Source organism: Pristiophorus japonicus, chromosome 6 (genome assembly GCF_044704955.1).
Source record: "Pristiophorus japonicus isolate sPriJap1 chromosome 6, sPriJap1.hap1, whole genome shotgun sequence".
NCBI lineage: Eukaryota > Metazoa > Chordata > Chondrichthyes > Pristiophoridae > Pristiophorus > Pristiophorus japonicus.
In genome coordinates this window covers 118,920,769-118,934,281 of record NC_091982.1, presented here as the reverse complement: position 1 = coordinate 118,934,281, position 13,513 = coordinate 118,920,769, and the positions used below count along the sequence as shown (strand labels likewise).

General features: G+C 45.9%; 1 protein-coding gene across 2 annotated transcripts in view; it reads right to left on the bottom strand.

The window, feature by feature from the left end:
- Positions 1–13,513, bottom strand: part of LOC139265766 (dedicator of cytokinesis protein 11-like) — a 304,412-nt gene that overhangs the window by 102,328 nt on the left and 188,571 nt on the right. For both annotated transcript variants that reach the window (XM_070883138.1, XM_070883139.1), the window contains exons 30-32: positions 12,249–12,360; positions 10,438–10,616; positions 4,531–4,647 (exon numbers count right to left, since the gene is read on the bottom strand). In XM_070883138.1, the coding sequence (XP_070739239.1) occupies positions 4,531–4,647; positions 10,438–10,616; positions 12,249–12,360 (408 nt within the window). The remainder of the gene's footprint in view (positions 1–4,530; positions 4,648–10,437; positions 10,617–12,248; positions 12,361–13,513) is intronic.

Sequence of the window (13,513 nt, the reverse complement as noted above, 5' to 3'; positions counted from 1 at the left end):
CGATCTCCTAGTAAAAGATCCTCTTGGAATGAGTGATCACAGTATGGTTGAATTTGTAATACAGATTGAGGGTGAGGAAGTAGTGTCTCAAACGAGCATACTATGCTTAAACAAAGGGGACTACAGTGGGATGAAGGCAGAGTTGGCTAAAGTAGACTGGGAACACAGACTAAACAGTGGCACAACTGAGGAATAGTGGAGGACTTTTAAGGAGCTCTTTCATAGTGCTCAACAAAAATATATTCCAGTGAAAAAGAAGGGCGGTAAGAGAAGGGATAACCAGCCGTGGATAACCAAGGAAATAAAGGAGAGTATCAAATTAAAAACCAATGCGTATAAGGTGGCCAAGGGAAACTAGAAGATTGGGAAAATTTTAGACGACAGCAAAGAATGACTAAGAAAGGAATAAAGAAAGGAAAGATAGATTACGAAAGTAAACTTGCGCAAAACATAAAAACAGATAGTAAAAGCTTTTACATATAAAATAGAAAAGAGTGACTAAAGTAAATGTTGGTCCCTTGGAAGATGAGAAGGGGGATTTAATAATGGGAAATGTGGAAATGGCTGAGACCTTGAACAATTATTTTGCTTCGGTCTTCACAGCGGAAGACACAAAAATTGCTGGTCACGAGAATGTGGGAAGGGAGGACCTTGAGGCAATCACTGTCACTTGAGGGGTAGTGCTGGACAGGCTAATGGATCTCAAGGTAGACAAGTCCCCTGATCCTGATGAAATGCATCCCAGAGTATTAAAAGAGATGGCGGAAGTTATAGCAGATGCATTCGTTATAATCTACCAAAATTCTCTGGACTCTGGGGAGGTACCAGCGGATTGGAAAGCAGTTAATTTAAAAAAGGAGGCAGACAAAAGGCAGGTAACTATAGGCCGGTTGGTTTAACATCTGTCGTGGGGAAAATGCTTGAAGCTATCATTAAGGAAGAAATAGCGGGACCTCTAGATCGGAATAGTGCAATCAAGCAGACGCAACATGGATTCTTGAAGGGGAAAATCATGTTGAACTAATTTACTGGAATTTTTTGAGGATATAACGAGCACGGTGGATAGAGGTGTACCGATGGATGTGGTGTATTTAGATTTCCAAAAGGCATTCGATAAGGTGTCACACAAAAGGTTACTGCAGAAGATAAAGGTACGCGGAGTCAGAGAAAATGTATTAGCATGGATAGAGAACTGGCTGGCTAACAGAAAGCAGAGAGTCAGGATAAATGGGTCCTTTTCGGGTTGGAAATCGGTGGTTAGTGGTGTGCCACAGGGATCGGTACTGGGAACACAACTGTTTACAATATACATAGATGACCTGGAAGAGGGGACAGAGTGTAGTGCAACAAAATTTGCAGATGACACAAAGATTAGTGGGAAAGCGGGTTGTGTAGAGGACACAGAGAGGCTGCAAAGAGATTTAGATAGGTTAAGCGAATGGGCTAAGGTTTGGCAGATGGAATACAATGTCGGAAAATGTGAGGTCATCCATCTTGGAAAAAAAAAACAGTAAAAGGGAATATTATTTGAATGGGGAGAAATTACAACATGCTGCGCTGCAGAGGGACCTGGGGGTCCTTGTGCATGAATCCCAAAAAGTTAGTTTGCAGGTGCAGCAGGTAATCAGGAAGGCGCATGGAATGTTGGCCTTCATTGCGAGAGGAATGGAGTACAAAAGCAGGGAGGTCCTGCAGCAACTGTACAGGGTATTGGTGAGGCCGCACCTGGAGTACTGCGTGCAGTTTTGGTCACCTTACTTAAGGAAGGATATACTAGCTTTGGAGGGGGTACAGAGACGATTCACTTGGCTGATTCCGGAGATGAGGGGGTTACCTTACGATGATAGATTGAGTCGACTGAGTCTTTACTCGTTGGAGTTCCGAAGGATGAGGGGTGATCTTATAGAAACATTTAAAATAATGAAAGGGATAGACAAGATAGAGGCAGAGAGGTTGTTTCCACTGGTCGGGGAGACTAGAACTAGGGGGCATAGCCTCAAAATACGGGGGAGCCAATTTAAAACTGAGTTGAGAAGGAATTTCTTCTCCCAGAGGGCTGTGAATCTGTGGAATTCTCTGCCCAGGGAAGCAGTTGAGGCTAGCTCATTGAATGTATTCAAATCACAGATCGATAGATTTTTAACCAATAAGGGAATTAAGGGTTATGGGGAAAGGGCGGGTAAGTGGAACTGAGTCCACGGCCAGATCAGCCATGATCTTGTTGAATGGCGGAGCAGGCTCGAGGGGCTAGATGGCCTACTCCTATTGCTAATTCTTATGTTCTTATGTTCTTTGTCCTCTGGTTATTGACCTTCCTGACAATTCATATAATCAGAGATTTACAGCATGGAAGGAGGCCATTTCGGCCCATCGGGCTGGCCGACCAAAAGCTACCCTGTCTAATCTCACTTTCCAGCTCTCGGTTTGTAGCCCTGTCGGTTACGACACTTCAGGTGCACATCCAAGTACTTTTAAAATATGGTGAGGGTGCCTCTTTTTTCTTCACAGGACCAGAGAAGGTTAAGGAGGAATTGAAGAGTTCTAGCAAAACAGCTTCTGAATGAGTAAATAGAGATAGATCTTTTCTACATTTGTGAATGTGAAAAATGAAGGGGAAATTACGAAGAAAGGGTTTGCTTACAGATGACATAGAAGTGGCTGAATTTTCACCTCGGAGTCAGGTTTTGCTGGGCTGGAGCGGGTGGAGAACACGATGTTCTGAGCAGCGCGATGTTCAGTGCCACCTTTACTTAATGGCCCCAATTGAGAGACTCGTCCGCGTTTCCCGACCCTATTAAATGGAGCAGATCTGATGAGGTCATCGATGACCCGTTTCCAGCGCCGGTATTTAAAGCAGCCTTGCACCAATCTCAGTTGAAAGGCGTGTGGAAGGTCATTTGCAGAGCTCTGGCGACTGACTAGTACCCAGGGGAAGAAAGTGTCACTCATGGACGCACAGAGCGGGACCAAGGTTTAGTGACGCATCGCTCCATGATCTGGTGCAGCCAGTGAGAGCCCGCAAGGAGGTCCTGTTGCCGAAAGTCAAGCATAAATGACCACCCATAGACACAAAACGGGCACGGCTGGAGATCGCAGAGCAGGTCAGCAGCGGGGATGTGGTCAGGAGGATCCAGTGCAGGAAAAGATTCAAAGATCTCAGCAGGTCTTGCTGCAGCCAGCTATAAATGTCTGCGATAACCTGGTGCGATAGTCTGAGCTGCCTTTGGCACTGCTGCTCAGTCATGTTGAGGAAGCTCATCCTCTGCCTGTATAGCCCTGTGTTGCGGGTATTGCTTCTGGCACAATGTACCCCTGTATTAACCCCCCTCTCTCCTTTGGTCGTTGAGGGGAAGGCTGCTGCTGCTGGTGTTGGGGTTCAGCTTGGTCCAATCCTGAGGTTCATAAGCGGCAGCCATGCTGATCTAACAAAGGGCGGCTAAAGTGGGGATCAGAGGGCCAATCCTTCAATATTGTGATAGCAATGTGGCGAGAGTGAATTCCAAGGTTGCAGAAATGACGTAAAAACTGCTGACAGCGAAATGTCTGCACAAAATGGAGTCAGCAAGAGCCTTTCCATTAGTCAAGTGATGAGGTGTAATGTGGGAGTATTTGTGTGTGTTTCCCCGCTGTCTCTGAATGGACTCGCGCAATGGCCACTGAACTTCCGCCTTCCTTCACAGGTGGGCTTCCCGAGGTGCGTGAATCCCATGTGCTCCTGTCGTTAAAGCCAAAAGCTGCTGTTAAAAACCCTGGGAAGGGTTTCTCAACAAGCAGCTAATGACTTGAATGAGGTTTCCCTCCTCCGCCGAGGGGGGCCGAGGCACGCTGGGAAACGTGTCCCAGTTAAATGCAGAGGTCGGCGGTATAACGGCGGGCTCCCAACGCGCTGGCGATTTGTACCGCTGACCTGCCCCAAAACCCGCTGCTCGGCACTGGGAAAGCTCCGGCCTATATAACTTAAATGGAAACAGAGCTAAAAGGGAAGAATGCTACAAGAAAAGGGAATGGGATTAGAGTTGATGAGCTAGCAGGCACAATGGGCTGAGTGGCCTATCTCGGTGCTGTAATATCTATACACAGTGCAACATACTTCAGGAGTGCAGTCCAGAGCTCCAGATTGACATGCAGTGGGATACTTGCGTCCGGAGGGTGAGGGTGAGGGTGAGGGATGGCCTCTCCACCCTTCCAACACCTCATCGTATGGGTTGTGAGAGCCCATAAAATCCTCCCGGGTCAGGACCAACTCCCCCTGCCACCCGCCCCCAGCCCCCGCTCGCCTCGCCTCCGCCCCCCCGCCTGCCCGCCCCGACCAATCAGCTAAAGGTTATGGTCATGGAAGGAGGTCACACCCGTGAATCCTTCCAGTACCTTCCATGGGAGAATGCAAAATACATAACCAGAAAAGTTTGTTTCAATTCAGATCAATGGTTCCCTGTACATGTGCCTATTTGTACAAGCACTGCCCCCTACAAACCACGCAACACACAGGATGGCACTGTGACACAGGGAAAACATGGAGTATGCACTCACACTGCTCGAGAAGTTCATGCTGAAAACGGACAAGTCCTTCACAATGAGCCGCTGTATATTTTCAAATAACACTTTCAGCAGCGGCAGGTACAGCAGGGTTATCCTTGGCTGCTGATTCTGAAATTAAAAAGTTACATCGTGAAGCATTTATTGAAATATCCGAAATCCACACTTTGACACAGTGCCAGAATTCAGATCCTGGAGAGTACAGGGAGGAAAGTAGAGAAAAACTGACGAGAACTTGCATTTCGTGCTCCCAGCCAATGAAGGTCTTTGGAAATGGTGCCCGCTTTTTACTGTAGGAACCGCGGCAACCAATTTTGGAACAGCAAGATCCCACAGACAGTAACGTGATAACGAGCAGAGTGTCTGTTTTGGTGATGTTGGTTGAGGGATAAATATTTGGCCAGGACACCGGGGAGAACTCCACAGGTATTAGGGACAATGATGGACAGGTAAAGACCATCTGGCCATCGAGCCTGTCCACACCATTGCCATACCTTGTGTATCACAACATACACACTCCACCCAACCCAAAACCATGTGATCTCCCGGAGGGGCAAAAACAGATTAAAAAAACTTCTGCTAATTAGGGGGAAAAATATCTGAAAAATTCCTCTCCAAACTATCTAGGCAATCAAAACTAGTTTTTTTTAGTGCCTCGGCTCATAAAGGAAAGTATCCCGTATGCCTTCTTAACCACCATATCTACCTGTCCTGCTACCTTCAGGGATCTGTGGACATGCACTCCCAGGTCCCTCTGTTCACCAATTGTTGTGTATTCCCCTGTCTTGTTAGCCCTCCCTAAATGCATTACCTCACACTTCTTCGGATTGAATTCCATTTGCCATTATTCTGCCCACCTGAAATAGTGCCATGGGATTTTTTACACCCGATCGGAGACATGGTTTAACATCTCATCTAAAAAACAGCACCTCTGACAGTGCAGCGCTCACTCAGCACTGCACTGGGAGTGTCAGCCTGAATTATTTGCTCAAGTGTCTGGAGTGGGGCTTGAACCCAGACCTTCTAACTCAGAGACAAGAGTGCTACCCACTGAGTCATGGCTGAGACAGGAGTGGGACTGGGTTCATTAGCATCTCATCTAGACCCATCTTTTGTTTCTTAACTTGTCCCATTACCATCGCATTTTGCCTTGCACCATCATCCCTTGTGTCTCAATCTCTCCTGCCTTGCACTGTATCACAGACCTTCCCTTTTGTTCTTTCCCCCCATCCCCGCTTTCCCTGCCCCTGCACTTGCTTAAAACCTGTAACATCTCTAACTTTTTTCAGTTCTGACGAAGGGTCATCGACCTGAAACATTAACTCTGTTTCTTTCTCCACAGATGCTGCCTGACCTGCCGAGTATTTCCAGCATTTTCTGTTTTTATTTAATTAACATTGGCTGCATTTGTGAACACAGATTGCATGAACTTCTGCTGACTAAGGTTTTCACGGCACTATTAAATTGAAACTCCTTATGCAATTGATTTCCAAAAGGAAAATGCACAGTCTGCAATGTGTGTACAAGGCAGTATGTCATCGAGAAGCCAATCGCTCACTGATAGTGTGACCAGACAGAGGGTGCTTTCTCCATGGGGCGATGCAGTGGTTAACCTCACTAATAGATGGCATGTAGCCTGGTCTGGAGAGAGAGGAGTTCCAGGGACCAACGTTTTAATAAGATAATGAGGGGACTCGACAAGGTGGATGCAGAGAGGATATTTCTACTCATCGGGGAAACTAAAACTAAGAGACATAGTCTTAGAATAAGTGGCCACCCATTTAAAACTGAGATGAGGAGAAATTTCTTCTCTGAGGGTTGTAAATCTGTGGAATTCTCTGCCCCAGAGAGCTGTGGAGGCTGGGTCATTGAATATATTTATGGCAGAGATAGACAGATTTTTGAATGATAAGGGAGTAAAGGGTTATGAGTGGGCAGGGAAGTGGAGTGGAGTCCATGATCAGATCAGCTGTGATCTTATTGAATGGCGGAGCAGGCTCGAAGGGCCGTATGTGCCTACTCCTGCTCCTATTTCTTATGTTCTTATAATGATTCATCAATCTCGGACAATTAGCTTTTTTTTTTTAAATGGCCTTATCGACTTGAAATTCTCCTATTAATGTCTCGTGAATATAAACCCTTAAGGTTAGAAATTCGACGACTTTGCGACCGTTTTTTTTGCGATATTTCACCATATTTGGCGAAAAAACGGTCGCCGGGAATTTCGGTGACGTTTTGCAGCGGCGGTTTTAAAGTACCGCCGGGGAGAAGGCGCAAGATCCAAAATCGCGTTTTCTCCCAAAATGTGGCTCTCTCCGCACCTGTATTCTGCACGAAAAATACCGCCAGGGAAAAAGCTGGGTTGCAGCCCTTGGAGCAACGGTAAGTGTGAAGACATGCAGAAAAGGCAAGTTCAAGTCTTCACTTTTTAATTCTTTTTCAGCGATTCGATAGATAAGTGTCTTGTAAATGTTTTGTGAATTTTCTTGTTTTTTCCACAATTTATTTTCAGGTGTTTTTCTGCCCTCTCAAGGTCCTGGAGCAAAGTTGGCGAGGACCAGGTTTGTGCCGCCAATCCTCGTGCAACGCCTATTTTTTACCACTGCGCAAATTAAAGCCTGAATTTCCGGCCCGACAGCGATAGCAAAGCGATGATGGTAATTTTGATTAAAAAAAAATATACAATTTTCGCTGAGAACCGAATTTCCAGCCCCATATCCCTCTGCCACATCACCTAACCTGCCCCCATTCAAAGTATAATTATCACTATTTTTAAACCAAAATGTATCAAAGAATCATAGAATAGTTACAGTACAGAAGGTGGCCATTCGGTCCGTCGAGTCTCGCTACAGGAGCACGAGAGCTCCCACTCCCCCGCCTTTTCCCTGTAACCTTGCAGAACTTTACCACATTTTTACCACCTCATACAAACGTTGAATTTCAGCTACCACTTTTTTGGCCATTCCACCATCTTCAGACCACCTGGGTCCTCAGTATTATTTACTCTACCTCTTATTTTAGTATTAATTACCTGTAAGTTTGCATAGCGCTCCAGAGCTAATCCATTGATGTACAGTGAACAGAAATGGTCCCAACAACTGAAGCCACTTCTATCCACTCGGAGAAACTGCCCGTAACTCCCAACTCTCGATGTCTTGCCTTCTAACCACTTTCTAATACAACTGGCTACACCCTGCCCCTAATTCCATACTCCTGATCTCCTATAGTCTCCTGTGGCATACCTTGCAAAAGGCTTTCTGCAATCTTCCTGTGATAGAATGGTTCTAATCCCTGCACTTTGAGCCATACAGGCACATTATTCTTTTTGTTAATATTTAACACTACTCCTTTTCCCTTGAGGTTTTTGCCTAGTCTAACAGCTTGTCCCTTTCTGACGAAGGGTCATCGACCTGAAACGTGAACTCTCTGTCTCTCTCCACAGGTACTGCCATACCTGCTGAGTATTTCTGTTTTTATCTTGTCCCTTTACCCCAGTCATTTCCCTGCCTCGAACTGGAATTGTGAATGGAGGCATTCATACAAGGGTAGTCCGGCTACATCAGTAATTTAGAATTAACTGTCTTGATGATTATAAATTGAGTTTAAGCTCAGTGTCTGACAGTGCTATAAATTGTTGACAGCAGTTTACAATTATACTCCTTACATAACTGTCAACTTAACCATTTAGATAGCTCATCCTGAAAAGTCTAATTCGTTCAGCTTATTATGTGCGCTCAGCTTTAGAGTATCAGCTGTGGCTCAGTGGGCAGCACTCTCGCCCGAGTCAGAAGGTTGTGGGTTCCAGTCCCACTCCAGCGACTTGAGCACAAAAAAAAATCTAGGCTGACACTCCCAGTGCAGTGCTGAGGGAGTGCTGCATTGTAAGAGATGCCGTCTTTTGGATGAATGTTAAACCGAGGCCCCGTCTGTTCTCTCAAGTGGATGTAAAAGATCCCATGGCACTATTTCGAAGAGCAGGGGAGTTATCCCCGGTGTCCTGGCCAATATTTATCCCTCAATCAACATAACAAAAACAGATGATCTGGTCATCATCACATTGCTGTTTGTGGGAGCTTGCTTGTGCGCAAATTGGCTGCCGCGTTTCCCACATTACAACAGTGACTACACTCCAAAAGTACTTCGTTGGCTGTAAAGCACTTTGAGACATCCGGTGGTCATGAAAGGCGCTATATAAATGCAAGTCTTTCTTTAGCAATGACTCATCCTTCTGACTTGTCGTAGTGATACTGGTTGCTTTGCCCTCTTCTAGGTTCAAGGGGTCAGTTTCCTGGGATGCGAGAGTGATTAACCTGTATCCGTGCCCCTGCTGGATCCTCTTCTCCTGGGTTACTCCATCTTACATACTGGCTGCTCTGATGGGACTGGCTGGCTCAAATCTCACTTCTTTTAGTTTCAGGGAGCTTCTTGTCCAACTGAGTGATGCTTTGAACTTCTGGCTAAATGATTAAGTCTGAAACGCTGCTAACTGTGATCGAAAGGCATTAGCAAAGAAACACTGGTTCCTGACTTTATGGCCCGAGTTCTATTAGGTTTTGTCAACAAAGAATTAATTTGTTCGCTCGATATCCTGCTAGGGAGATTGGGAGTGCTACATAAGCTGAACTGGTTGATGTAAGGCAGTTCGATGAGTCAAATCGAAGGATCCAACACTTCCCTGGATGGGGGTGTATGTTCTTGGATGAGGAGTCAGGGGGAAGGAATTAAAGATCGATATGGTGCCCTTTGACTGATATTCCTCTGGAGGATTATTGGATAACGGTCCCAGTGCTCTTCCATATTGGCGACAGGTCACCTGGCAACATGTCCTCTTTCAGCAAACAGGACATGTGCGCGATCTCACCTGAAGCGCTGGGTTCTCAGTTCCGAGGAGGAGTGAGGGACCTAAATTAATTCAGACTCTAACCGTGTGCAACTTGTTTTGGGAAAAGATGAATCTGAACATCTGTTACATAAATTATGAAGCGAAGTGTCAGCTGTGGCTCAGTGGGCAGCACTCTCACCTCTGAGTCAGAAGGTCATAGGTTCAAGTCCCACTCCAGAAACATGAGCACATAATCCAATGCTGAGGGAGTGCTGCACTGCCGGAGGTTCTATATTTCGGATGAGACGTTAAACCGAGGCCCTGTCTGTTCTCTCAGGTGGACGTAAAAGATCTCATGGCAGTATTTCAAAGAAGAGCAGGGGAGTTCTCTTGTTGTCCTGGCCAATATTTATCCCTTACCTGGTCATTATTACAGTGCTGGTTGTGGGAGCTTGCTGTGTGTAAATTGTCTCCCAAGCTTCCTACATTACAACAGCGACTACACTTCAAAAGTGGCTGTAAAGTACTTTGGGACATCCTGAGGTCATGAATGATACCTTCTCTCTTTGTTTTAGAATATCTAAAAACCCAAATATTTGTCCATACTGAACATACCTTCGTAATCTGAGACTGAGCAGATGTAATTTTATAAACAGCGCATCATACAATGCTGATGTATAATTTAAGAACATTTTGCCATGTATATATGAGCAGACTGCCCTAGTGAGCATCATCGTAACAATAAACAACGACAGAAAAGATATATATTTATTGCTTATGATGTTGGCCCGGAAAGCAGAGAAATAACAGTGTTCGCTGTTATTACCCGTGAAACTGACCGCACACACCCACCTAAACATGGAAATCCTGACGTCGTGGCCAGTCATTCACTGCTCCGACATTGGTTGCACTCTGCTCCCCCTCCCCTCCATCTCCCCTCACCCCGCCATCCCCCCTCGCTCCCCGTAGATCCCACAATGCACTCATCAGTCACCTAAGAACTCATTAGTGTGAAAGCAAGTCATCCTCGACTCCGAGGGACTGCCGAAGGTTAGTGCAAAGAACTGGTGTTCTCGTACCTTGTGTTGATAGCGAGCATCAAACGTGTGCTTCATCATCAGGCTCTTGACGATAGCAATAGCTGCATGCCGGTTGTCTCGTGCGCCGTTCAGTGCCATGGCAAGTTCCCTCAGCACAAGTCCCACCAGGAAGTGATTCTTGCAGAAGTCATCATTGAGCGCGTACTCCAGCTGCAGATCTACACCGAAGACATGTGGACAAGCCTCTTTTTAATAGAAAGGATGGTCAAGGAGCAGAAACAAATCGCTTGGGCTTACAAGGGGTGATTTGGGCTTGCAGTAGGGGCAGGAGCAGGGTCGGAGGCTGGGCAGCACACGAGAGTCCCGCTCCCATGTGGGTGCAGCTCTGGCTGTGAGTGTCGGATTGCTGACTTGTCCCTATGGGTCTGGGTTATAGCTGGCGCCTAACACTCTCAGTGGTGGATTTGGGCTGTCTTTCTGCAGCTTAAAGGGGCAGCAGAGCACTTTGTGCCAAAATACAAAAAGGAATCGTTGCTGAACAATGGTTTGAGTCTCACAACCGTGTTATTTTCCCCACATCAGTGCTGGTTTGGAACTGCAGCTATAGTAAAAAAGATGTCGCATTGGACTAGCATCCAAACACCAAGTTAGGACGAGGACTTACGGTGTTATGAATGGGGATTGAAATCCTGGGATCGCAAATCCTGGGCTCCCTGCTATTTTGATGGCCCGAAATCCTAGGATTCTCAACCTTCAATTCCAAGAATTTGGGATTGCGGAGAGAAATACAACAGACAGATGGATTTCACCCAATCGGCAGGAGCTGTTGATAAATCCAACCTATCTTTATAGTTAATGAGTGGAGAGCTGTGCCTTTAAATTGTTGCTTTTCCCACACAGTCCTATCCAGTTATGCTGCTCTGTAAGTTAACCATTGGACAAACTTAACACGCTTGGTGCGAGTGTGTGTCTGAATTCTACTGTTGATGCAAAACTGGCTTCAGACAAAACTATCCCCATATTTCACATCAACACACAAGCAGGTGTGTTGTGTGACACTATGAGAGCTGTTTACAGCCACTAGAAAAGCTGGTGCTGCGCGAGGGCAGATTCACCTCTCACTGTAACAGGACAGCATCAACAAGGTCTGAAGAAGCACAGACTCCCATTGCAGTGTTTACACTTCCCTTCACCACTCTGTCGCCCGGGCTCAGTCTGTTATGATTTATAAGATTCCACTTTGTGAGCCAAAAAGCTCAATAGACCCAGCAAGGACCTCGACCCTGGGCCTACGTTCACTCCTTTCCTCAACGGCAGCTTCCAGATTGAAAACTCCCACTGAGACATTCATCAGCTCACCAAACCTTTCCGTCCTGTTCATGGGCCTCTTCCCGTCCACCAGAGGCCAAATATTTGGGGGAGAAGAAGGAAGAGGATGATGAAGAACAGGAAGAGGAGGGCGGCAGGAGGAGGAGGAGGAGAGAGAGGAGGACGAGGAGGAGGGTGAAGGGGATGAGGATAGAGAGAGATTCTAATAGCAGAATGAAAGTAATGGCTAATAGAATCGCCATTCCTACCTGGGGTTTGACAAACTAAATCCCAATATCTCAGGATCATAATTGGCCCACACATACATGCACACTTAATATATGCACACATACACTTTTACACACGCGCACACACTTAATATACACAGATGCACATTCAATATATACACCCGCACACTTAATATACACGCACGCACAGACAGAGCTAGCACACAGGTGCTGTAGATTTAAACCAAAGTTCTTCCTTCGATGCAGAATGATGATCAGAATGAACAGGGTTAATGGTGATCGTTATTACTGCACCTTGGATCCGCTGAAGTCTGCTCTTCGCAAAGGACATGGGCAGATTCAACGGGATGAAGTGCTCATGATTGCAGATTATTTGTAGGAAATCCAGCTTGTACTCAGTGAGTGCCTGTTGGGAGTGAGATCATGACAGATGAGCATTAGTGTGAACAAACCCAGTAACAGCCCGTTTTTAAAGATGAAACAGTCGGTTAAACTTGCTGGCCCTGCATTTATTCTGACATTGCTGCTGCTGTTGTTGTTTAAAGGGGCAGTGTCTACAGGCTCTGGAGACTTCCCTGTAACGTTGGTGCATTGATTGGAGTGTGTGCGGTGCGTCTGTTACACAGTCTATTTCTCTTAAAGTGATGCCAAACTCATTTTTGGATAATTGAAACCTTTTAAACACAAACAATGTCTTTATGTTATCAGGAACAAACTACAGCTGATGCAGGGCAAACCGTTGCAATGTAGACCTGCCTTTAAGGTGTCAGCTTTGGTTCAGCGGTAGAATTCTCTCGCCCGAGTTAGAAGGTTGTGGGTCCACTCCAGGGATTGTACATATAATCGAAGTTGGTAGCACTGAGGGAGTGCTGCACTGTTGGAGGTGCTGGTATTCACATGAAATGTTAAATGTCTGTCCTCTCAGGTGGACGTGAAAGATCCCATGGAATTACAACAGTGATTACATGTCATAGCGCTGTAATGGGTGTTGGGACATCTTGAGATGGTGAAAGGTGCTATATAAATGCATGTCTTTCTCCGATATATTTTTCGACGTACTAACAAATGCACCCTCTGTTTATTAATCGGGTGCACTGCCCCTTTAAGCGGAGAGCATTAATGTCACTGAGTTTGGAGACGTGGCAGAGTGTAACGCAGTGAGGCACCTGAACCATCAGCAGTTTGCACTCATTCACATGGCATTAACTTCCCGAATATGTCCAGCTCAAAAACCCTCCCAAACCACCCATGTCATCAGCTTCGACCGTTCTGGTTTTAAATACACCACCAGAATGATTGGAACAACTGCTCGGATTTATATGGCACCTTTAACACAGTATAAACAGCCCAAGGTGCTTCACCGATGGGAACACACTTAAAACATCCATCAAGGACAAAATGGACGTGGTTAATGAGGTCACTCTAAAGCCATTGATATAACGAAAGGAAGAATCCTCAGAATGTCAGCAAAACAGATTTGGATTAGACACAGCAGCACAGTAAACGAGGAATAACTCATGACCAATACTAACTGCGTAGACCAAGTAGATACAGAAATA